At 41.0% G+C, this 27615-nt stretch overlaps 1 protein-coding gene and 1 pseudogene across 3 annotated transcripts in view; both read left to right on the forward strand.

The window, feature by feature from the left end:
- The window catches only part of BICC1 (BicC family RNA binding protein 1), a 247104-nt gene that overhangs the window by 116113 nt on the left and 103376 nt on the right, over positions 1-27615 (forward strand). For all 3 annotated transcript variants that reach the window (XM_070432791.1, XM_070432793.1, XM_070432794.1), the window contains exon 3: positions 26349-26418. In XM_070432791.1, the coding sequence (XP_070288892.1) occupies positions 26349-26418 (70 nt within the window). The remainder of the gene's footprint in view (positions 1-26348; positions 26419-27615) is intronic.
- LOC139022133 (5-hydroxytryptamine receptor 3C-like) lies at positions 1466-20420 on the forward strand (annotated as a pseudogene).

Genomic DNA, 27615 nt, shown 5'->3' on the forward strand with positions numbered 1-27615 from the left:
AGAGACTGAATTGGTCAATGATGCTGCCTGGGTGTCTCTTTCACAAGCTCTTCAGCGATTCCTTATTAAGTAATTTCCATTTTAAAGGAGTTTTAGACCTCCAAAATGATTGCAAAGAACTTTTCCACTCCTATCACCTAGATTCCCAGTTGTTAACATTTTACTGAATTTTCTCCCCCTTCTATTTAATCTGTCCATGTGGTCGTTTTATGACATGACTAGAGGTCTGGTGCAAGAAATTCGTGCACAGGTGTGGTCCCTTGGCCTGGCCGGCAATCGAAGTGTGAGCATCTGGCATGAAAGGGCACGTCCCAGCTGACCTCTGGGCCCTGGGCAGCACCTGGGCCCCCGGACCCCTGCACTGCCCCCTCCGCCTGAGTCATGACACCAGAGTCCCCATGAGGAGATGTGTGAGCGCGGCTGAATGCTGCGGGCTGGGGTGCAGCGTGGGCCTCTGGGCTGCCCAGCGGCGCTGCATGGAAGCCGGGCGGGCAGCACGCTCTCTCCTGGCCGGCCTTGCAGACCGGCTCCTGGCGAACCCACGGGGAGCACAACTGGCCCCTGCGATCCCTGTGGCTGCAGCCCGGCTCACCCAGAAGATGCCATGTAGGTGCGATGCCGACTAGTGTGAGCCCTGACATCCCAAGGGAGGGTAGCAGGGGGAGTGAGAGCGAGCTCAGTGGATACCCTGCATTCTCACTGCAGCTTCATCCCTGTCACCCCCGCCCCCAGGTAGCTGGTGAGAGGTCGCAGCATGTCCCCAACGCTTCCATGTTCCTCGCCGCCCCCTGATGATCAGTGCACGCGATTGAACTCCCAGTCTCCCGGTCGAATGACCACCCGAGGGGACAGTTTGTATATTAGGCTTTTATTATATAGGATGCTCCATCACCACTACATACTGCACTGTGTATCTCCCCCAAAGAGGGACACTCTACTACATACATGTGTATATATCATGGCCACTCTGTAGCCTCCTTCCCCTTCACCTTCATGCCTCACCTTCACCACCCTCCCCCTTCCATGGCTTGTTAGATTGGCACCCTATCTCCTTGCCTGTCCCCCTTCCTTGGATGTCTGCATCTCCATAATGGGAGGGTAAGACAAAGGACTGTGTTGGAAAGATTGTTTGTTAGCAATCAGGAAATAAATATTATACAAAACCTCTGTACAATTCACACACCCCATTCTAATTTTACCGAGTCCCAACAATGTCCGATTCCCTTTCTGTTCCAGCATCGTATTCAGGAACGCATACTGAATTTGGTTGCCATGTCCCTTAGTCGTCTTTAGTATGAAACCCATTGTTTAGTCTTTCCCCTGTTTCTCATGTCCTCGACAGGCCTTTCATTCTGCAGGGCATCCCTCAGCTGGGACCATCCAGTGTTTCTCATGACCACACTCAGGCCCTACATGCCTGGCAGGAGTGAGGCCATGCTCTTCAGAGCCCGTCGCCTACGGAAACATGGTGTCAGTCCACTCCTCCGCTCGTGACTGGGATCACCTGGTCAAGCTGGTGAATGCAGACATTTTCCACAACGAAGTCACCATTATCCTCTTTGTATTTAATTAGTGTTTTGTTAGGAAATGTTCCCATATTCTAATATCCTATCCATCAAATCTCCACGTACAGGCCCTGACATTCATTAATGGCTCCTTCCTTTTTAGACTTCATGGTGATAGTTGCCAAGTGGTGATTATTTTCATTATTTCATCTACATTTATTAGTTAACGTTCTATTAAAAAGAGCTTTCTCGCCCTAGCTGGTTTGGCTCAGCGGATAGAGCGTCGGCCTGGGGACTGAAGGGTCCCTGGTTCGATTCCAGTTAAGGGCTCGATCCCTAGTAGGGGGTGTGCAGGAGGCAGCCAGTCAGTTATTCTCTCTCATCATTGATGTTTCTATCTCTCTGAAACCAATAAAGATACATTAAAAATAAAATAAAAAGAGCTTTCTCTTCTACTTACCAATTTACAATTTATTTACTTATATATCAATATGGATTTATAGATTCCCATTTTATTCAGTGGATTGTAACCTGATAATCTCATTATTTATTTTGATTCTCAAATTGGCCCCAATGTGTCCTAGAGTTGTGCCCTTTTAAGTTGCCTTTTATGTTCTTTTGCCACGTTCCCATCATTCCTTGAGCATTTTCCTGCTTTCTGGCAAAACAAGATGTTCCAGGCTTATCTTGTACTTTCCCTGCCCTGGCCCTGACCCTTCTTCCTTTGAGTGGAAGGTGGTAGCTGGAGTCAGGCTCTGGTCTCAGTAGTGTTGCTGCTTCTGGGCCCTCCTGGCAGACAGAAGTAGGAGCGATAGACGTGTATACATACATGCGTACACATGTGTATATCTATGACTGCTGTTTCTATATCTGCATCTGTATAACTTTAGAAAAATGATTTTATTCCAGTGGTTCAGATTCTAACTCCATTCCTCAGTATTCTTTCTAGCCTTCCCTCTTCTTAGGGACATTGACAAAACTGGCTTTCATTATCCTCAATATATTACTTTTATGCCCAACGAATCAGTTCATTCATTTTGCTCAATGTAAGCAATATTCTAACTCTTCAGGAATCCTCTTTCCTGGGTCACCTGCTCCTCTACTACCCAACTCCTTGGTTGCCAGGCACACGCCACTGATGCTCTGTATGGCACCTCCTCCCTGTCATGCCTGCCTCCCTGTCCCTGGGTTACAGCATCTTCATGCCCGGAGGGAGGTGAAGGGAAGGGAAAGAGAGAAGGTCTCCCCAGATGATTTAATGTGCTGCCAAGGTTAAAAACGACTCTATTTAACATGTTACATATGTCTCATTCAGTAATTCAAACCACACACTCTTTCCTCAGGAGGTTGCAGAAATTTAAGCAAAATATATCTTTGTTATCAGCTCCTCTTTTTATAATTTGCCCAATTCTCCCATAGGTGGAATAGAGGAAAACTTCTATTAATTTTGAGACCACAATAGGGTATTGACAGCTGTCTTTCCTTCTAATGTGTTTAATTTCCTTGATGGTAGTAGGACATGTTTCCAAATGTCATGGTAGCAGCCTGGTACTGTCAGATATTTTAAGTGGGGAGATTCTTTTCCTCAAATTGGTGACTTTAAAAGGGCTCCACTGAGTTTCATTTTTCCTTTAATCTCTGAAATCTCTCATGCCTCTGTCTGCTTCTGCTTCTAACCTCAGAGGCACTGCTATCAAGACAGCCTTGTGTCCCTTCTCCCTAGAGTTTAGAAATGGCATTTTAAAGGGGTCAGGCATCTCCTGGCCTAACCCCATCCCCTTTAGGAAATTTGGAGGGGAAAGTGGTTGGAAGCCGCTGCCCTAAATCATAAAATCAGAGCCCAAAACCTGATGACTGTCAGAAGATCCTAGCAGTGATCTAAAGCTGAATTCCATTGCCGTGTGATTCACGATGATCTAAGACTTCTCATCTGTTTTTCATTTTCTGAAGATTGTTAAGTTGGTTGCTATTATTGACAATGTTTAAGTTTAAACCATTAAAATCAAGGTGTAGAGTTACCTTGTATTCTGTGTTCAGGTTTTGCTCATTTGTTGGCACAAGTTCATTCTGCAAAGGTTCTATGGCACACACTTACTTTAGGTAATCTCTCACATAGTGGAAAATAGCTAAAGTTAGTTGGAGGTAACAGAGTACCTTGAATTAAATTTCATTTAAAAAATTGGATAAAGTATTACTGAATATATACTGATTTCAAACCTGATATAATTTGGATTGTAAAATATGAGGCTTTGTACTATTACTCATATGACTACTATTACTCATATGACTAAAGATTAAATTCCATAACTTTAAGATCTAATGTAGTTTTAAAAGATGAAATCAAGAAACTACTAGCGTAGAAATTAGTGTGCAGTTTGAGGAAAAATTGCAGAAATAGAGAGCTATACTTAAAAAAAAATACTCACTTGAGGACATGTTTAGACATGGGCGGCGGGAGAGGAAGAGAGAGAGAGACAGAGAGAGAGAGAGACAGAGAGACAGACAGACATCAATATGATAAAGAAACATCGATCAGTTGCCTCCCATATGAGCCCCGACTGGGGATCAAATGTGCAACCTTCTAGTGTGTGGGATGTTGCTCCAACCCATCGAGCCACCTGGTCAGGGCAAGAACTGTAATTTTTGAGAACTTTCATATTTTGGGATTCTACAGGCTTATGAACCTTCATCTCTTATGTTGTAAATTCCTGTTCATTTTGCTTTCTCTGTAATGAGGCCCTTACGGCCATGCAGCTCCATCGTCTGTGTGTGTGTGTGCACATGTATTGAGTGACACCTGTCATGTGTACCCGAGGAAAACCTCAGTGACTGTGAAATTGTTGGTTCCTCCAGGCCAAAGTACCATTGACCCAAAAAGATTAGGATGGCGTTAAAGCACAAAATTTACCATTTTTTCCCCTCAAATTACCTGCATGAATTAGACTAGCTAAAAGAGCTTCTTCAAGAAAAGGATATTTCATTTGGATTTTGGAAAGTTTATTTTTATAGGGTTATTTCATTTTAAAGGCCTGAAAAAAATAAATATTTTTAGAAGGATTTTCATAGTTTTCCACTAATGATAAAGAAGAACCTTAAGTAAAAGACTCTTAACTAAAAATGGGAAGGGTTGTGTTGTTCTTTAGTTCTCACATTAGAAACATGAAACCAGAAGTCAGCTAGGTATCCATAGCAATCATTTCTATTTATACGATGAATAGCACATTTCCCTCTGGATGTTGGGAAAGTTCTTGAAATATAAAAAAAAAGTTCATAAAAAATATCAGGTGTTTTGACTAGAAATTCAGTCACTGGTTATTTTGCATTACAATGAGGTGTGACATAACTTCTGATAACTTTTACGGCTTTCTAACTCGAGTTCTTGTCTGTGGAAACAGAACTATTTTATTGGTTACACTGCAGTTTCATATGGTTCACCCTAATAAATATATAATAAACTCTCACGAGAAAATAAAAGATATTTTGTAACAATCTATGAGAAGATGGAAAAAGTATTGAGGTCTGATTGATAACATTTCAGTCCACATGTGGAAAACTTGTATTAAAGGAGTTTCTATGCATTTGTCTCAGTTACTTTTCTGAAAATTCAAACCGTTCAACTAAAAGAAACATGTCTATCTTTGTACAGCATCTAGAGTAGTACCTGCCACATTACAGGCATAAGTAAGAATTGGTTGAATAAATAAAAGATATTTTTATTTGTAGTTGGTTTTGAAAATTCAATTTATGTTTTATTTAAACAAGAACAGTTTCCTTTCCACTAACCTGTAGTACCTGACAACCACTATTGATATGTTTCTTGCTCTGCAGTTTTGCCTTTTGCAGAATGCCATTTAAGTAGAATCATATAGTATTTAGTCTTTTGTGTCTTCTTCCACTTAAATAAATCTTTTGAGATTCATCTAGGTTATTGGTCAGTAGCTTATTGCTTTGGTTCTGAGTAGTAATCTGGTGAATGGGTGGATATACTACTCTTTCTGTTGTACATTCACCCACTGATGGGCGTTTGGGTTGTTTACATTTATGGCTGTTATATATGAGGTGCTGTATAATCATGGGTCTTTGTGTGAGCATATATTTTTACTTCTCTTGGATAAGTGCCTTGAAGTGGAATTACTGGCTCATAGTTTAAGTACATGTTTCACTTTATCAGTTATTGCCAAATTGTTTTTTAAAGTGTCTATACAATTTTGGATTTCCACCAGCAATGTGTGAGAGTTGCACTTATTTCACGTTCTTTCCAGCATTTTATCTTGTCCGTATTTTTCACGGTTGCCTTTCTCGTGGATTCATAGTAGCGTCTCCTTGGTGGATTTATTTATATTTTTCTGATGACCAGTGTTGTTGAACAGTTCATGTATTGGTTGCCATTCATGCGGCTTCCTTTGTTAAGTGTGTTTAAGATTTTGCTAATTTTTTATTGGGTTGTCTGTTGAATAGAAAGAGTTCTGGATATAGTTTCTTTATTGGATGTATATTATGTAAATTTTTTTTCCAAGTCTGTAGCTTTGTTCTGCATTTCATGTATTTTTAGATGCCTCCTTTTATATCTTTCTCATCTTGCTGGTAAATTCCCCTCCCATCAAATGCACATGTTGATCACTTCTTCAGTTAGATCCTTATCATATTTATAACTATTTTAAGTGTCCTGTCTGCTCTTTACAATATCTGGGCTATCTTGGAGTCTGGTTCTGTTTCCTGTATCATTTGTTAGAAATGACTTCTTTCCTTTTCGTGTCCAGTAATTTTTAAATCAAATATCAGGTATCGAGTGCTCAATAACAATAGGGGCTGAGGTAAATCATATTAAAAGCCACAAAGGGTCACTTGTGTTTTTTCCTTCAGGCCCTAAATACAGGTGATTGTGTCAGTGTGGTCAGTAGTCAAGCTGAATCTGAATGTAGTTGTTGCTGTAGTTACTGTGCGTAGGGCAGACTTCCCATATCTCTGTGGTGGACTGCTGCTGTCTGATCCAGGATCCAGGCAGGGCTGCACGCCTAGGCCCCGGGCGCTCTCTTGCTCAGGGGTAGACAGGCTACTGCTACTTGTTTTCTGCTGCAGGCTTCATGGTGGGTGGAAGCTGGATTGCTATTCTCCCTTCCTTCCCCAGCCTCAGTGTAGGCAGGCTCTGTGTGCATGAGGAAAGGCTTTCTTGGGGTGCCTGCCCCTCTCATAATTAATTATCTTTGAAATTTGCATCATGGATTTTGATAGTACAGACAGTCCTCAGGTTACATCGGACTCTGTGTACGTCATTTCGTGGTTACGTTGCCATCTCCCATTTATTTATAAAAAAGTTCTATCATTTCAAAGTATGTACATATGTGCTTTATGTTTTTTATTATTTATTTACCACAAGTGAAGGTCAGGAATTATCTTTCTTTTAAATTTTTTTACTGTTTTCCTTCATTACTGCTGTGTCTGTGCTCCATGTGAGTGACTAGGTGTTTATGTAGGTGGGTTTCGACTTACGCTGAAAATCGTGTTACCTCGCGCTATAGGAACGGATCTCCGATATAACCCGAGGACCTACTGTATCTTGTTCTCTCAACATACTTTTGATAACTTCTTTTATATCTTTAAGCATAAATATTCTGTATCATATAATATCTGCATTATTTTGGTGGTCTTTTTTTGTAGCTTATTTTTTCTGTTGACTCTCACTACTCATAGCCTTGCCCTTCTTCAGTGATTTCTTTTTTATTTTATTGTGAGCTCATGTTCATTGGAATTTTTTTCCACAAGACTTACTTGAAAACCATGTTTAAAGTGCTTTGTTCCAGAGAGTCTTTGTGTCTTTGTTGGCTTGGGAGCACAGCTGGGCCTCGGACACTTTCAACTAATTGATTCTGTTGGTGAATTCTGTCACCAAGAGTGCGTGATGTAGACTTGTGCTTAGGAATTCTCAGGGGAGACTTTTCTTTCCCCTCTCTTTCCCCAGATAAAGCCAGACACTCATCTCCCTGTCGATCACTAAGGAGAAGTTTTATTTTATTTCAACCTCTGGGCCTGTATGTGCGTGTTTCTGATCTGAACTTCATTTTCTAGTCTCTGGGTATGGTTTGTTAAAAATTCAGTTTATAGGCCACCAGGTGATAATAGACATTTCTATGGCAGATGCTGAGTTCAACCTTCACTAAGGAATTCCCTCTCCTTCCAGAATACATTTTCATGTTTTCCTAAGAATTTTAAGTTGTTTTCTACTCAAATGGCTTTACCTCAATATTCAATTTACCCTACTGCTGGAAATGCAAGTTTTATATGCTATCTATCTTCTCATACCTCTGGTGCAGCGGTTAATACATTGCTATTTTTTCTTCAGTTAAAACTAAAATTCTAATAGGTTGCTGGATGCGATAGTTTAGTTTTTGAATCCCTGGCTAAGGCCAGAAATGGTGGGAGGAGGTGGTATACAGAGCTTAAGCTTACCATTCAAGATTATGTGCCAGTATATTTGAGCTGGAAATGCATCATCAAGCATTTATTAGCTGTGGGCCCTTGGGCACATTAACTAGTTTTTGAGTCTTTTCTTTTATGTGTTAAATGGGAGAGTGATGCCTGTCTTTTATAGGGCTAAATAAATAAAGCAGTTTATATAAAACCTCACCTGGCATGTCACATAGTAGGCATTAAAATGTTAACATTGACCTCTTCCTCTCTTAAATACCCGAAGAATTATCCAGCATACACTTGTTTTTCTCTTGAGTTTTCCCCTGGAGTTTTAAATAAGGTGATACAGCCCTGGCTGGTGTGGCTCAGTGGATAGAGTGTCGGCCCGCGCACCGAAGGGGTTACAGGTTTGATTCCCAGCCCAGATGGGCACATGCGGGAGGCAACCAATCCATGTGTTTCTCTCATATTGATGTTTCTTTCTCTCTCCCCCTCCCTCCCTCCCTCCCTCCCTCCCTCCCACTCTCTCTAAAAAAGTCAATGGGAAAAAGATCCTCGGGTGAGGATTAACAAGCCAAAAAAGGTGATAAAAAGATCTCAGCCATTTTTCCCCATTTTTTCTGTCATATCTATTTAAACTCTTTTGAGAAATGTATTGGCAGTGGTGCCTTATTCTGACATTTCAGTAATGAACTAGATAAGAGAGGTTCACAGTTGGGCCAGGTAGAAAAATTTCAATTCATTGCAGCCTGACAGTTTCAGGGAAGACACAGATTATTACCTGCCAGGCTAGAATTTTATTTTCTAACTTATTACTATGAGTTTTGTATCTCTGGATTATAAACAGGATTTAAAGGAAACCACCATTCGCTTATTCTCCTGGGCCTTCTAGTCCTTAAAGAATGACATTCAAATTTAATCTAGATATACAATTTCGCATTGGCTATTAATGATGCTTCTTTATGAAACTTGTTATGAGAGTACAATAATGGCTTTTTTTTTTTAGTGAAGATGTAATGCATTTGAGGGAATTCTGTGAAGTCAGTTCATTCACTGTAATCATGAAAAAATTATAGCATAAATTGGAATTCTCTAATACTCTAATTGTAGGGAGTAGATTTAACTTGTCTATTCAAGATTTTTTTTTTCTTTAAAAATCAGATGTGTTATCAAGCATCAAAACAAAACTTTTAAGTACTCTTTTTTTGGGTAGGGTGTGGCAGCTTCTTTTCCTACGTTCTTGAAGAATGGGTAAAAAACACTGAAATTGGATAAAGGCAAGGGAGACCCGGTGGAGGTGGAGGGAAGAAATAAGTGACCTTCCATCATTAGTCCTTGGAATATCAAATTCACCTTTTAATGTAATTAAAGTGCTGAGCCTTTTCGTTTTGCATTTGAGGGAATGGAGTGTGAAAGAGGTGACTTACATTTATAAGAACATGTAACTCGTTAAAGGATGCTCCTGACTCAAAGCTACATGATGCTAAGCAAGTTCTTTAATCTTGCTAAACTTCCTTTTCAAGAGCCAAAGGGGGGTCGCCCCTGCTTTGTAAGGTGGCAGAGATGAAGAGGAGAGCCTGTGTGTGTGTATGAAGTGCTGATGCATGCCAGGTCCTCAGTAACTGTTTCCCCCTTTTGTTTCATCTTAGCTTACTATAAATTACTCTTTTGGGAGCATAATGAATACCAAATTGGTAGTAAACACAGAATTACGTATTTTATCATTGTCTACTTTTTTATAAAATTGCACAGGTGCAAACTGGATGTAAAACTTCTTTAGGAAGGTTCCCTGAATCATTTGAGTTTGAAAAAAAAGTTTTACATCATCTTTAGATGCTCAGATGTCAATCAATGCATTGTTGCCTCGGGTCAGGTACCTCCATTTATACAAAAAGCAGTTTCTTGCCCTTTCTTTTGTGAATTCCTCGTGGGTAAGCTTTGATCCTCGCTGAATGACCTTATAAAAGAAAGGGAAACTAGCAATAAAGTTTAAAACTTACACTTTCCACTCAATTTGTTTCTAGATGAATTCACAGTATTCTGAATCTCACCTTTAGGTCTGACCCTGGTTTAAAAAAATCAAAATTGTGCTTTGGCATGCCAGCCAGTAAGTATCCCAGTAGTCACATTTGAGCTTTCCGCTACTCCATTTGCCCTTTTACCAAACGTAGGGTCCAGGATTGCGTCAGTTTAAATGGATGGAGTGTGTAACTCAACATTCTTCCATTTGAGAAAACTCGGTTTCATCGATGACATTGAGTTCTGCTGTTTGTTTACCTCATGTATTGAAAACACTTTGCTTTGGGCCGTTAAGGAACCCAGCATCTTGTAAAACAAGATTTCTCTTCCCTCTCTTAACACTGGTGTACCTAGTTCAGCATTTTTCCTGATCAGACTGAAGAAGAATTTAGAAACTGAAGACTTGGGACAAGCCTTAGGCTCACTTAGCTATTTCTTTTTTCTTTACTTTAACAGTGGGGCTCTAAAAAGAGATAGTGTCCAGGTGTTTACTTGAGGGATTAATAAACCTTTCTCTTGTAAAAAAAGTTTTGTTCAGTTAAGACCAAGCCAATAGCATGCACAGTAAGGAAAGCTACTTGTCTTAGAATATTCACCAGATTATGTGTTAGAACCCCCTCTGCTAAAAGTGAGTAATAAAATATAGTTTCCCAAGCAGTGTATATGAATGTGTAATGAAAATATATGTGCTACTAAGTGAAAACTCTTTTCTAATATAGTATCTACAGTTGTGCTTGCCACATAATAAACTCTCTGTAAGTATTGGCTGAACAAACGAATGAGTTGATACTGAGAATTTTAATTTGTGGACGGTTTTGAACACACAGTTTGTAAGTTTTAATTAAAAGGGCCATTTGAGCTAGGGCTGCAGGCAGGTGTGGCCTGTGGTCTGCTTAGCATTCGTTACCAGGTCTCCAGAGAAGAGCCCAGGAGAGGAAGGTGGACAGAGGTTGGCTCCACAGGGAAGGATGCCTTCTCTGCCTCATTCTCCACCTGCTGCTGCAAGGAAGAGGAGGCATTGTCACTGTCAGTCACCCAGGCTTTGAGCAGCATGGGGTCGATCCTGTTGCCAGGCAGGGTTTGACAGAAAGCCTTCCTTCTGGTCATCAGCCACAGCATCCCTACCTGTGTCAACATCTTCGCCCTGTCTGGCATCCTGGAAGTGGAAGCACAGCTTCAACTGACGATGTTGTTCCTGTGGCTAAATATGATCCGGCACAATCCATTCCTTAGGTGGAATCTGCAGAGAGTGTGGGGGCATCTGGCAGCTCAGGGTGGCAACCATGAACCTGTGGCTTCCAGATATCTTCAAACAGTTCACGTCTGTGGATCAGGCACCTATGGGTCTCACAGCTTATGTCAACCATGACGGTCACATCTGATATGATTAATCTAGTGTGTGTGTGTGTGGGGGGGGGGCGGGGGGGGTGTCAGCACTTATAACCTGCACATCATCTATTTCCCCTTTGACAAACAGGATGACGTGCTCACCTTCAACTCTTTTATCTGAACTGGTGGCCATGAGGCCCAGGCCCGGCCTCTACGTGATGAACCTTCTGGTGCCCAGTGGCTTTCTGGTTATCATCCAAATCTTCTGCTTCTACATGTTGGTACATAGTGAGAATCATGCTCCCTCCGCCCCCCATTACTGTCTGTTTGGCCTTGTGTCTGTCTTGAATGTTGGCCAACCTACTGGAGACTGTCATTATCACTTACCTGTTCTTTCTGGCCATCATCTAGCCCCCACCCATGTCTCAGTGGCTTCATTCCCTGCTTCTGCATTGCACCAGCCCAAGGAAATGCCCCACTGCACCCCAGAAGGAAGTAAGGGTCTGGGTCTGCCCCTAACTCATCTCTCTACTCCCAGTCCTGATCCCTTCAGTGTGATCTCTAAAACACAAGGTCATGTTCCTTTAATACTTAAAACCCTTCATGGCCTTCCTAGTGCTCTTAGAATAAGATCCAGAGCCCTTTTCATGGCTTCCTAGCCTTTGTGTGACCTTGGTCCTTACTTCCATCTCCCCCTCACCTGTTGCCACTTCCTCCTGCCATGCTGGCCTTTTGTCAGGACCTTTCACACGAGTTCCCTCGTGCTCTGGGCCTCCATGCTCTTTTGTACTCCCTGCCTGCAATCTTCTTGGTAACTTTTAGGCCTTGGCTTAAGTGATCCTTCTTCAGAGAGATCATCCAACCCAATATGAAGTACAAACCTGCCCTTGTTCTGACTCCGAACATCCTGTTTTCTTTTAACTCCTCCCCACTTTAAAGAAATGATTTCTGCCCTATCGGTTTTGCTCAATGGATAGAGCATCAGCCTGCAGACTGAAGGGTCCCGGGTTCGATTCCGGTCAAGGGCACAAGCCCGGGTTGTGGGCTCGATCCCCAGTAGGGGGAGTGCAGGAGGCAGCCGATCAGTGATTCTCTCTCATCATTGATGTTTCAGTCTCTCTCTCTCCCTCTCCCTTCTTCTCTCTGAAATCGATAAAAATATATTTTAAAAAATGATTTCTTCCTCTTGCCTTTTCTTCATTTTCCCCAGTAGGTTTATTTTATTTGTTCATTTCCCCCAGTATATTGTAGATGTGATCAGCAACTGTTTTACTTACCTAATGTTCACCACCGTGACTGGCACATATTTGGCACGCAGTAATTGTAAATGAGTGAATGCTGACCGCTCTCCCTGGTGCGATTTGTGTGACTGCCTCTGGGGTAACAATGCTTCATATTGAGGCTCACCTTTTCAAGGTAGCCACCCCTCTTGAACAGACTACAAGGCTCCTCCCTGTTAGATGATAGCATTGCTACTTGTAAGCTTCTTTCATGAAACTGCTTGTGCTTTGTAATTATCTGTTAATAAGGGTTCTTCGATTGATTGTTTCCCTGACTGTACTGTCAGTCCGGTGAGAGCAGGGCCCCGGGCTGTTTTTGTCCATCATTGTTTCTTACTGGTTGAGCGTAGTGTCTCCCATTCATCTTGTTTTATAAATAAATGCAACATATAAAAATACATCCCACCGTCGGGCCATATTTTGTAAGAGAATAATCATGTGCCACTTTATCAGATGAAGTTAGGTGTTGGAAATTTAGGATGAATTAAGAGACTCTTAATATTTTTGAAACCGTAATCTGGAAACGTTAGTGGTTTTTAGTTGGATTCTCCTTTAGATGTGAATTAAGAACCTAAAAATTCACCAGGGAAAAACTGTTTTGAAACTTTTACTCTAAGCATCACATGCAGACATCTGAAATGTTGCCAAACCCAGTTCGGCACTGTTGCGGATTAATGAAATCCTGTACATCTGCCCGCTTGTCTTTCCAAGTCTCCTTCGTGACATCATTAGTGCACTTAAGCCTCCAGAGTAGTTTCTTTGGAAATTTTCATAATCAATTAAATTCACTTTTGAAATGTATACATTCTTTAAATATTATTCATAACTTTTTATGAGCTCCACATTTCCCCCCTATATCAGAGAGATTTAAAATTACTTTTGCAGAAAAGTACATTGAGAGCACAGTAGATGTCTCCTACCATGCTGTACCAAATTCAGCAGGGTAACACTTTCTTTTCTTTCTGGCATCCTCTTGGAAGGAATAATTTTCAGTATTAATTGAGGAAAGTTTAGCGGTTTTTAAATTCCTGCCATGTGCAAGGGGATTTACATATAACCTTGTGTTAGGCTTAATTGGCCTCATTTCCCAGCATCCTTTAGCCTTGGGCCTCCCCAGCTTCAAGGTCAGGTGCTGGGCTGTATAGCGTCCTGTTTCTTCTTCCTGATAAGATCAAAGCCCAGCTAGTTATAAAATGCCTGGACATAAGATTTCCTGATTCTTATGGCAGAAGCACCGTGTACTCAGCTCTTTTGAGTATTACCACATTCCTGTTGTTTTTCTTTTAACTAATCTCAGGTAAACAGTAGATAAATGAATGATTGCTGGTTGTATTTGGCATCAAGCATTTTTCATTTAGGCCATATTGCATTCATATGAGTAGTGATTTTGAAATAAATTTATTTAGCTTCCAGCATTTTACTATTAATTTATTATTATTATTTTTAATATATTTTTTGGCTTCCAGCATTGTAACGTTAGGGAGATTTTACATACCAATCTGATTTGGTAGCTTTTCTTAAAAAATCTGAAAGGCTGGCTACTTGGGGCCAGCTTCCGCACACGCTGGTGGGAGTTACTGATAGAGGCCTTGGGCAGGACAGGCGCCCTCCTGTTGGCTGCTCCCCCTCCCACTTCCAGTTATTTCCCTGACACTGAGGTCAAGTGTCAGTTACCATTTATCCCTGCTGTGGTTCTGTGGGGTTTCTCAGGTGGAGTAAAAGAGTTCTTTTACCCCTGTCTATAGGCCAAGGGGAAATGTGGGGGAGGGAGGCAGTGGATTCCAAGAAGGTGTATTTATTCAGGAAATGAATAATTTTTTGTATCTATTTTTTCTTTTGCAGAATGTGTATTTGAATTAAAAACATACACTGTGCCCATTCATTCCTAATTGTTCCTTCCCTGGCTCCTATAAACATATGAGTCAGGAACTCTTGATTTAGATGCACGATCCTATAAAAAGACTGTGATTCTTTCTGTGGGTACCTCCAAGGACGGAAGCCTGTTCTCCTGGAAGCTTACAACTGTCTTGCAAATGAAATGCCCAGGCATCTTCTCAGTGATTTGTCAGGAGGGTAGCAGTTTTTTTGGCTTTCCCGGTAATTAGACTTTGCCCTCAAGGATTATATATTCTAGAAGGGAGAGCGAACCAGTGTAAAAAATAGTGATATGATATAACTGGCATGAGAGAGACAATATGGCAGCTAGAAGAAGGGAAAGATTGCATCTGATGGGGGTGGGGATCTTGAAGTCACCTTTATGGTTGGTGTTGAGCAATGGTGTTCACCAGCAGGAGACAATGGGACAATAGAACAATTTGAATAAAAAAAGATGGGGATTAGAGGTGGATAGGACAGTGGATAGTGATGTTGATGAAAGTAGAGGGGATTGGGGAAAAGTAAAACTGAAAAGGTTAAATTGTGTCCTCGTTATGGACAGTCGTAAATGTTTGGCTAAGAAGTTTGTGCCTAACTTAAGAGATAAATGAATAAGGACTGGCGGACTTTTGAGTGAAGGGATGGAAACATCAGAGCTCATGACTTGTAGGGGAAAAGGTGGAAGAGCCGCCTGCTGTGGTGCAGCCCTCTGTGGAAGTGCCCATGAGTGGTATTTATCTGGATGGAAGCGGGTCTTTGGAGAGTGAATCACTAAGTCTGTGCAGTGGGGGGTGAGATGAGGAGTGATGAGGAAGAAGCTGTCGGAGAGGGGAGGAGACAAGCTTTTGAACACAGATGTTGGAGAAGAATATGGCAGTCAGGAGGAGGACCTTGTTTGGAAGGTGTATTCTTCCAGTTTTCAGTTTCTACTCACAGGCTGGCTTCAACAATATGGCTCACATTACTGAAGGGTGCGGAGGTAAGTGAGCTTCAGGGTTAGGTGATCAGGAAGCTGTATGATGTCCTCCAGGCCGCAGATGTTTCCTGACTCAGCTCTGCCTTACATGTTGACTGCGTTATCTTCAAGCTGATTCTCCTCATGGTCACAGAAGGCAGCCGGAAGCAGCAGGGCTCCCCATTCACACCTTTGTGCACACCTTCGTTCACATCTAGTGGGAGAGGGAAACCTTTTTCAGAAATTTTCTTATGAAAGCCAGAAAGCTTCATTCTCAAAGGCTTCCGTCAAACCCCTTCTTACTTGTCTTTAGCCCAAATTGGGTCACATGTCTGCCTGTTTTTATTAATTGTGGTAAAATACACATAACATAAAATTTACCATTTTAACCACTTTTAAGTATACAGTTCAAGTTATACTCTGATAGTTCAAGTTTAATGTATTTTTTCTATTTATAACATGATACCAAATAGAGATCTGATTAATTTTCTGAGGAATTACAATAAAGTGGATCTTGGAGAATGAAATAGATTCACAGATCCTTACGTTCCAGGGGAGTCAGGAAACTGGTTCTTCATTAACATTGTAGGTCATGACAAATTACCCACCCAAACCCCATGAAGACTCTCCTTGGTTTGGAGCACAGATCAAAAAGTAGGGTTCATGCTTTCTTTGGCTCACAAAGTGTTTTTCACATAATTGAAATACATGCCAATGTTTAGAAATCAGGAGATTTTAATATAAAAATCTGACTCATTTTTTAGAATGTTTTTTGATTTTAGAGAGAAAGGCATGGAGAGAGACCAAGATGGACAGACATCGATTTGTTGTTCCACTTATTTACGTACCACTCATTGGTTGATTCTTACATGTGCCCTTACCGGGGATCGAACCCGCAATCTTGGTGTATCAGGATGATGCTCTAACCAACTGAGCTATCTGGCCAGGGCCCTGGCTCATTATTTAAATGGCGAAGTGTTGGCCCCCTGAGCTTGTGCCAGCCACAGGCTAGAGCAGAAATATCAGAACTTGGGCTTCTGGCTTTCCACAACTCCCTGTGCGCCCCCCACCCCGTCCCCAACACACACGCACACTTCAGACAATTTGGTTGAAGAGTGTCTTTCTCCTTTATGATGCAAACATACCCTGGGGAAATTAATGCCATCGTGATTTAGAATTTACTTTTATTTAATGAATATTTACTCAATTCATTTTTTCTGATAAGCAGACTCCTCAAAAATGCCATTTTTCAAATGAGTTACAGGAGACTTTGTAGAGGAAGTGGCTGTGGTCTATGCAAGTGCCATGTAATTGGAAAGTCTTATGTAATTGTTGCCTCTTCTGTCCCCTTCATGTTATCTCCTTCATCACTGTGACTTACTTGAACCATGCTTCTTGACACTGTAAGTGCTAGATTCTAACATTTAAAAATGAACAAGATACAGTTGTTGGTCACCGGAAGCCCAACTCATTGGTGGGATTGGTAAGAAAAAAAAAAAAGTCAAAGAAATAAGCACTATAATATTGCCACAACAAAGTGAGATTGGGGAGGTTAGAGAGAAAGGGGGAGGAGTTTTCCCATTTGAACTAGGTTTTGTTTGATCAGTAGGAGTTCTCTGAACTTCGAGATAAATTAGCTAAGCCTGCTTGTAGTATGGAACAGTTTGAAAATCTTACTAGTGATTCTCAATGGAATGGCATCATGGGGCCATGGAAATGACCATGCAAGCTGAAACTGTGCAAAGTGCTTTTAGTAATCAATGGGAAAATAAATGGATCTGCAAACTTTAAAAATTGTGGTCCGAACATTGACAATTTATCTTATTACAATCATAAATATATAGGAAAATGAAAAAATAATACTAGTATTTGGTGCACTATGCTTAAACGTTAGAAATAGAGAATTGATGTGTTTCATATTTTTGTTAAAGACCTTGTCAAGAACAGTTGGAACAGTGCTGGTTTTTTGGATTGTATAAGCCACAATGAGGAAGGACCATCTTCTCTTGCCTTAGTGAATTGTCATAATCATAAGTCTGGAACAGATTCCAACATTTCATCCTTTGTACTTCCAAAGTTGTGAAATATCTCCCAGAATCTCTTTAATGTGAAGTTGTTTTTTTGCCAGCAGCAGTCCCTTTGGGACTCAGAACCGCTTTTGTTATTGATGCCGATAAGTTTGCCTTCACTAAGATTCCCTTGGCTGCATATCCTGAGTCTTAAAGAGCAACAGTGTCAACATTCCCATGGGCAGCTGTTGATTTTATACCCATTGACATTCGATTCAAATTTCACTTCCAGCCGTATCATTTTGTGTGTGTTTCTTTTCTGCACTTTTATCTCTGTTGGCCACGTTTCCACTTTTACTTATTCATTTTTGAAGTATGTCCTTGGTTTTATCACTGGGAGACAAGAAGTCAGCACAACTCCTTGCTTTGCTGTCTGTGTAGGAACTGATTACAGATGTGCAGTGAGTTTGCACCAACAGGCTTTGAAAAAAGCAGTGTGATTGGTCACAGATCAAGGTGAGCATCTGTGATAAACATAGTGATTTGTGTACTGAAGAGCTGGTAGCAGAATTTGTATTTGATATAGGTGCTCACAATTAATGTACTTTGGTAACTGGAATGCACGCTTGTGTTGTTGAGGTATTGGTGCTGTTAACTAAGCTGTGGTAACTGTAATTCATGCATATTGGAACTGTGCCAAGCCAGGATGTCTTAAATAGTTTGTCCTGCCCTTTGTTGGGAATTCAGCATCTGTAGCCCTGGCTTCTGAGTGTCAGTGCAGCCCCTTTTGTGTCACTGTGACAACCAAAATGCTTCTCACAATTCTCCATATGTGCATGGGGATGGGGGTACCTCCCTGGATTGAACCATTCTGGGGCCAATTGTGGGTCACTGTGTCATTAATCAGAGAGTGCCGAGGGCAGCCACTTTGCTCACTTACTTCGGTGTTCATGGCCAAATTTCTGGGCAGTTGGGCATTCACAGTGACCTCACCATGAGTTTGGAGTGCCTTCCACTTCCTTCATAAGCCAATGAGGTAGAAATGACCCTCTCTAGAGAGTTCTGTGACTTAGATTCTAGCTAGACTTTGACACACACCTATGCACTTGCTTCAACCTCTTTGAGTCCTAATTTCCTCATCTGTAAGATAGGTGTCACATATCTGATTTATAAGATTATTGTGAGGAGTACATGGGACATGGATATGAAAACTGTGTAAGGTAAAGGTGAGGAGGAGTCTGGAGGTGATAAACAACCGAATCATTGAGATGCATTTCTTAGATTTAAAATGAAATACACCAGATATCTTTAATGTTTTAGCTAAATAAGCATCCTCAGTTTTTAGACACTCCCCCATGAGAGAAGTTCTCTGCTTTCCCAGCGCCACTTTCCAGTGTTTTCTGGTTGGCTCTCTTCTCATTTAGCTCCCTTCAAGGTGAAAGGAGCTATTGACTCACAACCCATTAGTACAAGAAGAAACTTTAAACAGCCTCCTTACTTCTCTGTTGATACAAGGAAAATAGAGCGCAAATGGGTTGGACTTTGGGAGAAGCAGGCTGCAGATGGCGCCCAGCTGGTAGCCATTTTGAATGATGAATTTTCAATGGTTTCGAGTATAAATGTCAAGTTAGAGTGCTCAGCGTTCTTTTCCTGGTCCAAGAATAAATGCTTCAAGTAAAGTCAGCATAAATAGACATGTCTTGGGTTGAACTGAGATGCTGATTACTTACCTGTGGATTTTTAACTTTACGTCTGGATTGAAGAATTTGGTGAAATAAGCACGTTAGTAGAATGTTGTTGGTTTGGCAAAGGTTTCCTTCATCTGTAAAATATTATCCTAAAATTGCTGCAGACTTGCAAGATGTGTAGTATAGTGAACACTGGTAGATATGTTCTCTTTCTGCATGGTCTGCTAATCTGGAATTTGTTGGAGATGGAAAAAAATCTATGACTTGAGCATTGAAGACTGTAAATGGAATTCTTTTCTATTATGGATGAAACTGCATGTAGAATTTGATTTTATTTTACTTGTTTTATTTTCTCCTAATTTTGGAAAGAGAAATTATTTCAATAATTGCATGTAAATCTGTGATGAAACTTTTTTCAATAGCTAATATAACTTTCTTCCAGTTAAAAAAATTTCAAATTCCAGCCTTTGTAAACACTAGTGGCCCGGTGCATGAAATTCATGCACGGGTAGGGTCCCTAGGCCTGGCCAGCGATCAGGACAGATTGGGGCCTTCCTTTGTTATGCGCTGCCCCCTGGTGGTCAGTGCACATCATAGTGAGCGATAGAACTCCCAGTCTCCTGGTCGAACTCCGTGGGGGCACTTTGCATATTAGCCTTTTATTTATATAGATTGCCCTCTGTTTCCTCCTCTCCCCTGCATCACTCCTCACAGTTAAAACTAAAACCAAAACAGGAGCATAGGATTCCGTGTTTATTAACTACCTTTTTAATATGAAAAAACCAGTGCCATTACTTTTTAATTAGAGAACATCAATCCCTGTTTATGAAATGCAAATATAAATTAGAAAGTTAACATAACTCTAGCTTCCAAACTGTTAAACATCCATAGCAGACTGTGTTCATCAAATTTTTTGTGATGAAAAAGTAACCTTTAAAGATGAACTGTAAAAATAGATGTTCTTTCTAATATCAAGTCTTAATTTTAATTGCTTCATATATTTCAAAATTGATATTCCTCGACTAAATACTTTTATTACTATAAACATTTTCTATTCATCAGATCTGAGATTAGCATAAGAATTAACTTACATTTCAATTATTAATCCCCTGAAAGTAATGAGTAGAGTAAGTTTTACAACGAAAATTTCAAATAGTTATTTTTCATAGTTAAATTTTTAGATGGACTTCTCCAAAGCCTCCTCATCTCCTTGTGACATATTATCAGAGCGCAGCTACAGAAACCTAGAAAAACCGGTAGAATTGAGAAAAGATTCTTCTGACAGTGAAGATGTCCAGAAGTTGAAACTGACCTATTTGAAATGCCATTACCATAACAGCATCCAGAATTAAGAGTTAGAACAGGTCTTTAAAATATTTAAGGTGTCATTGAATGGTTTTTGAAAAGGATTCAAAACCAGATATTTGTTTTTTGAGGTCTGACTTTGTGAAAGCGAAAACCAGGACAATAATTAAATTGAAATAAAAACCAGAAAACAACCAGCTAGGACTGAGTTTAGGATTTTTTTCCCAGAGGCAGAAGGTAGTCATTTTCTTCTCAGAGGTTTTATGGCTTTGCATTCCTAGGCATTCCTTAGCTTAACTGACATCGTGGTATTTATAGTTTAGTGCCGCAAGGCAGCACTAGTCATTTTAAGCATGTTTCCCAACTTTCAGTTCATATTTCATACAACAGGGGTGCATCAACATCTTATTTTGGAAAGGGTTGGTCAGAGTGGGCCACCTAATTGAATTATTCTTTGAATGCAAACCGAACGCTTTGGACACTATCCTGACTTGCTTGAGAATTAGGGTATATCATGGGTTCCTGGGAAGCGATTTCCTTGTGAGGTTTTGCAAGAGTTATTTGGATTGTGGAAAATGTATGATCTCCTCCTGAGAGGTGTCAGTGTTTTCATCCACGATAGGATCCATAAAATTAACTTGTTTCAGTGTCCCCATTTTCATGATTAAAAAAAAAAAAAGTCACTTTAATTCTCATGGCTTTCTATTAAACCTGCCCGGGTTTTGTGAAGATGGTAGGAGGCTGCCAGTAGCTCCCGTTACAGTTCGTCCCTGCTTGTCTCCTTCCTCAAAGCGCCGAGCCTTAGACACACTAGGAACATGTTACCGCCACAACTCAGTCTGCGCAGTGGCTTGTAGACTGGTGTCCACATCCAAGCTCTTGTCCAACTCAACATCGCCTCTTTGAAACGGAAAGTAAGCACTTGGGTTGGGGTTGTCTGGAAGCCCTGGGCATATTTTAAAAAATATATGGAACTCGCCTGTAAGCATCCTAGGTCTTTCTTGCCCCTCGGAGAAATCCCAGGTTTATCTCTGACCTTTGTTCCTTAGCTGCCTTATTAATGTACAGCATCCAGAATTATGATTTAAAACAAAAGTCTCTAAAGTATTTTAAGGTGGGATTTAATGTTTAGTAGTGCTTGGAACTTGGGTTTTGTGAAGGTGGAAATGGAGGCCTTAATAAGTTTAAAAAAACAAACCAGCTGGAACTTACTTTAGGATTTTTTTTTTCTTCCCCTGAGACATAAGATAGTCATTTTCCTCTCAGAGGTTTGACGGCTTCTTTGATTTCAGCCACCGCTTTGTGACCTCACCTTTTCCAGTTCCCCTGTCTATCTTGATTCTCCTATTTGTCTTGATGACCACTAGGACATCTTTTTAAGCATAGCTTTCTGACTTGCTTAGTGCCGTTTCTGCCTCTGCACCCTCCTATCCCCCCTTCTCCAACTTCTACCAGGGGACATGCCTCCACCCCCTGCTCCAGCAACCCAGCTTCAGACTGGGCCACCTGGGCCAGCCTGCTCCCACATCCCAGCGGAGAACTGTGCCGCCTCCTCCTGCTCTCGGGACAAGCCTCACACCCTACCACTCCCATCATGGGCGGGTACTGATAGTATACGGATAGCATACAGTGTCTACGCCAGAGGAACGGACTTGGAGTCATTGTGGATGACAGTTTGAAAAGCTTCACTGATAAATTCCAAGGGGGAATTTTGACTCTGAAGGTGAAGTAAGTAGGGCCCCTTCCGATTTGTAGTTACTTCTCTGGTTCTCGGGGCTTATTTGTAGCAAGTTAGAGCCAAGCACAGGTACCAGATGGCTTTGGTTTGTGTCATGTCTTCATGTCTCCAAGTCTATATGGAGCATGTCAATGTGCAGACTCATAGGAGGGTGGTGAAGACAAGACACATTCCCCATCCTGGATGGGTAAGGTGAACCTTGAAACACCTCAGCTACTGTCCAGTACCTGCCTGCCCTCCTTCTAGATTTTTCTACACTCTTCCTCTTCTGCCTGGGACACTTTCTTCACCTCTTCCCTAGCTAGCCCACTTTTTCTTCTCCTCTAGGTCACTGCATTAATAGTCACTTCCGTGAGCTAACTTTTCTTGACTCCCCACGACTGGGTTGGGATCCCCTCTACACACCCCCACCTTGCCCTGCCCTGTTCTGAAACCTGGGACACATACAGTTCATAGTGGTGGGTTAACTTGTCTTTGCCCTTTTCAGACCATGTGCTCCCTGAGGGAAGCACTGTCTATTTTGCTGTTCCTAGTGTCCAGAACAGTGCCTGCCCCAAAGGCATCAACATGTCCTTAAAACAGGCCTCATATTACCCAGCAGTCGCTGTGTGCTTCACCCTGTGCCTGGGTTTTCCACATGCTTTCTTTTAAAACCTCACAGAAACTCTACAGCTAATTGTACAGAGGAGAAAAGTGAGGTTGACCAAAGTGATAGCCATGCTTTATGCACATTTCTTCCAATACATATATCTAATGGTCTTTTTTTTTTCTTCTTTATTAAGGTATTACATATGTGTCCTTGTTCCCCCCTCACCGCCCCCCCCCCCACCCCCCGCTCACCCCCCTGGTGTCTTTGTCCAATGGTTAAGCTTATATGCATGCATACAAGTCCTTTGGTTGATTTCTCCCCCTTACCCCTGTCCTCCCCTACCTTCCCTCTGTGGTTTGACTGTCTGATCAATGCTTCTCTGTCTCTGGATCTGTTTTTGTTCATCAGTTTATGTTGTTCATTATATTCCACAAATGTGTGAGATCATGTGATATTTATCTTTCTCTGACTGACTTATTTTGCTTAGCGTGATGCTCTCCAGGTCCATCCATGCTGTTGCAAATGGTAGGAGATCCTTCCTTTTTACAGCAATGTAGTATTCCATTGTGTAGATGTACCATAGTTTTCTAATCCACTCATTTGCTGATGGGCACTTAGGCTGTTTCCAAATCTTAGCTATGGTGAATTGTGCTGCTATGAATATACGGGTGCATATATCCTTTCTGATTGTTGTTTCTAGTTTCTTGGAATATATTCCTAGAAGTGGGATCACTGGGTCAAATGGGAGTTCCATTTTTAGGTTTTTTGAGGAAACTCAATACTGTTCTCCACAGTGGCTGCACCAGTCTGCATTCCCACCAGCAGTGCACGAGGGTTCCTTTTTCTCTGCATCCTCACCAGCACTTGTCATTTGTTGATTTGTTGATGATAGCCATTCTGACAGTGTGATATGGTACCTCATTGCTGTTTTGATTTGCATCTCTCAGATGATTAGTGACTTTGAGCATGTTTTCATATGTCTTTTGGCCTTCCTTATGTCCTCTTTCGAGAAGTATCTATTTAGGTCTGTTGCCCATTTTTTGATTGGGTTGTTTATTTTCCTTTTATTAAGTTGTATGAGTTCCCTGTAAATGTTGGAGATAAATGGTGTTGGGAAAATTGGACAGATACATGCAAAAAAATGAAACTAGACCACCAACTTACACCATACACAAAAATAAACTCAAAATGGATAAAGGACTTAAACATAAGATGGGAAACCATAAAAATCTTAGAGGAATCCACAGGCAGCAAAATCTCAGACATATGCTGAAGCAATATCTTCACCGATATAGCTCCTAGACTCTAGGAATGGAAGGTAAAGAGAAAATAAACAAATGGGACTACATCAAAATAAAAAGCTTCTGCACAGCAAAAGAAACCATCAACAAAACAACAAGAAAGCCCACTGCATGGGAGGATATATTTGCCAATGCTATCTCCGATAAGGGTTTAAATAGGCTTTTTATAAATATTTGTAGGATGCTATAACCAGTTAGTATCCATAACTCCTAAAGCAAATCTTCAAATTTTTATATCCACATTTTAAAAATAGGGAGGGCCTGCGTTCAGTATAGTATGGTGGTTAAAACTGTGGTCTTTGCAAAGCAGTCTGGGGTTTTTAGCATCACTCTGCTAGGAAGCTGTGTGAGGAATAAAAAAATATACTTCATGGGCATGCTACGAAGATTCATTTACCCTGTGCTTGTTGAGTACAGAGTAGAGAGCTTACTTTTATTTTGCAGAGACAATGATAAAAAAGTAAACCCAGAAAATTAGGAGAATTTCAGATTGTGACAAAGGTTAGGAGGGAAATAAACGCCGTGAAGTGGGAAGAGTAATTCTGGTTGGGGTGGTGCAGGAGTGTGTGTGTTGGGGGGAGGTGACAGGGAGCCATCAGAGTGAATGCAAAGACCCCGAAGGGGTTGCCTGCAGGGCATATTCTTGGGGAGGCCCGTATAGCTGGAGTGGAGGGAGATGGGGAGGATGATATTTATTTTATTTTTAGATATAGATTTAGAGTTAACTTAGCAATTTAGTGGTGAAGACAGTTATACATATTAGCAAGGACAGTGTAAGATGAAAGAAGCAGGGGCCGGGTCCTGTAGGGCTGGGGTGACGAGCATACCTACCTTCAGAGCCAGGCCAGCACCTTGACCTTGTGAAGACAGTATAACTTCCCGTTGGTTTTCGATTTTAATAGAGACTCCAGTGCAGAGAAATATTTCTCGAAGAAAAGCAGCAGTGCAAACACCGTGAGAAATGGCAGTTGTGATAATACAAACCTGACAGTGGTGATGGCCAGGACTCTTGACCTCAGTGGGAGAGACGCAGTGGGGCCTGGAGGGCAGCTGGAGCCTTCTGGGCCTGACCAGAGAGGGCATCTGGTCTCCCATGCAGGCCAAGAGTGGCCATGTGGGGATGTGGGCTGCAGGTGCTAAATCTGCCAAGTTTTACAGAGAACCAGAAATCTGAATTTGTATGGGAAATTCCCCGATTTAAAAATATTGGCTCACGTTTAAGAACGAAAAACGTTGGGGTGGATAGACAAAATGCCAGACTGAAGCAGCTGCTGAAAGCCTTTTTATGCTATGATAAAGGGGATTACATGAAGTAGGATGCACGTGAACATGTTAACCATTTAGCCTTCTGCCCTGTCGTAACCAAGACGGAGAGCAAGGAGGCACTTTTAAATAATTGGACCGTTAATGTGTTTCATTATGTCTTCACCATTAGTTTGTTTAGTTAACTCTAAATCCGTATTAAAGAGTAAGCACCCTATTCTAATTTAAGCGATTAATGTGATCGGCTGTTTCTGCGGATTTGCTTAGTTGTTTGCTCTACAGTTAGGTGCAGTCTATATTCATGGTACAGACGTAAACATTTGTCTGAGTCATGTGATAAAAGCAGAGAAGATCAAAAGATACACATATTTGGTGACTCATCCTTTTCTTACTGCCTCGGTCCTCTGTGTGGCAGTCTCGCTCCCCTCACTTGTGCGGTCTTTGGGCCTCCTGGCCAGTGTTGGCTGCAAGTAAGTGAGAAAGAACTGTGGCACATATGCCATTTTAGACCAGGCAAAGGATGATGGGAATGTAGCCTTACGCTGTGATATCATGTTTAGAGGCTTTTCATCAGTTTTAATGAAATACCAATGTGCTCAGAGAAAGTTATTTATTCCCTCTCCCCCCGCCCCGCCCCCCCCCAAAAAAATCTTCATTTAGAACCACATAGTTTTGTATTACGAGGATTATGTTTGATGTGTTGCAATCCATTGGCAATTGTTTTGGGGAATTTTATTCAGCACAAGCATTTCTGACCGTTCTGGCAACAAGTTGGGTTAATTGCTTGTTCATGTACTTTTTGGTCTTGTTGTCTTTATATTAACATCCTGGGGCATCATGGAGAGAAACACTGGGAGTAACAAAATATACTTGAATACTTCTGATAGATAAAAAGCTTATAAAATGCATCTCTTCCCCCCCTCCCCCCCAAGTTCTTTTTTTTTTGGCATTGCTTTAAAATGAGATCATTTTGTTGTATCCACATGAGCCTAAAGACTTGAAAATGATCTTTCTTTATTAGAAAATCTTATCTGTAAACACTGGTTCTTAATTAAATCAGTATTTCTCTTAATTTTTGTTGCAGATCATGGAGGAAACAAATACACAGATTGCTTGGCCGTCAAAGCTGAAGATCGGAGCCAAATCCAAGAAAGGTAAATTGTGAGAGACGGGGAAATTGGTAGTTTGATAGCAACTTGGAATCCCTACAAGTTGGCTATGGAGAAAATCACCCTTTATCTTTATCATGTTTACCCCCAAATATTTGTCAAGTAGCAGTAGTTTGGAAGGTTTATCATAATTGAAAAATAAGGTACAGCCTTTTATCCAACAACAGAAAAAATATTTTTAAGCATTTTCTTATAATGGAAGGTACTAATAGCAACCTACGTTTCAAGGGTGCCTGCTCATTTGATGGCTATGAATCATAGTAACTCTCCACGAGTAATAACGTATTTTCAGTATATAAACTCTCAAAATATATGTACATGGTAGTCTTCTTGTTTAACTAGAGGTCTTGTTTATGAACCACACAGATTTAATATTGAATATTTTTCCCTTCTAATGTGATACGAACCTTCGATTTTCCTTCTCCACTGATTCTTCTCCTCTTCTCCTATTAGAGTGAAAATCTCCCTAGATTTCTCTTCTAGGCTGAGCATTTCCCTTGCCTGGCCTCTGCTTCATGGATGGTCAGAAATGAAAGTCTGGGCACCCTTCGTTTTCTTTCAAGATCACATAGTATTTTCAAGTGACCTGCCAGCATATATTTTTATGGTTAGTTTTTCTTTTTAAAGTATAGCCTTACTCTCAGTAAACTTTGTTGTGCGTACTTTATTAAGAGACGCAAGTAGTCATTAGGAGATAATGGAAAACACCATCAAAGGATAATGCGAGCTGAGCATTATCCTCGTGGTCTAGCTTTTGTTGTTGTTCAGTTTTGTATTTGTTGCCCTTTCTCCCTATGACTCTTATTGCTAACTGGTGCTAGACGCTGCAGCACTTCCCAGTCTCCTTTCTTATTTTAGTCCAATTGCCTTCTTTTAAACTAATTTTATTAGAGTTACTCATCTCAAGGAATGCCAACTATGTTGCAGTTGTTATGAGTGTTGTTAGCTGGACTTCAGTGGACTGGAATTCTACAGAAACTCTGATCTTGTTACGTTCTTATTGGTGGTCATGGTGGCAAGAAATGAGAGGCTGATGTGTTAAATAGTCATAAGAAGACAGGGCGAATATCCCAGCATAATTCCATAACTTTGCATAAACCTTGAATTTGCCAAGGACTACAGGATATATTCTTAGTTCATCTTCAGTGTGTTGAGATGTTTTATTTCCATTGTGCAGAAGAA

The sequence above is a fragment of the Myotis yumanensis genome, unplaced genomic scaffold (assembly GCF_028538775.1).
Source record: "Myotis yumanensis isolate MYYU_CA2020_CCGP unplaced genomic scaffold, mMyoYum1.0.hap1 SCAF_13, whole genome shotgun sequence".
In the NCBI taxonomy this organism is placed as follows: Eukaryota; Metazoa; Chordata; class Mammalia; order Chiroptera; family Vespertilionidae; genus Myotis; species Myotis yumanensis.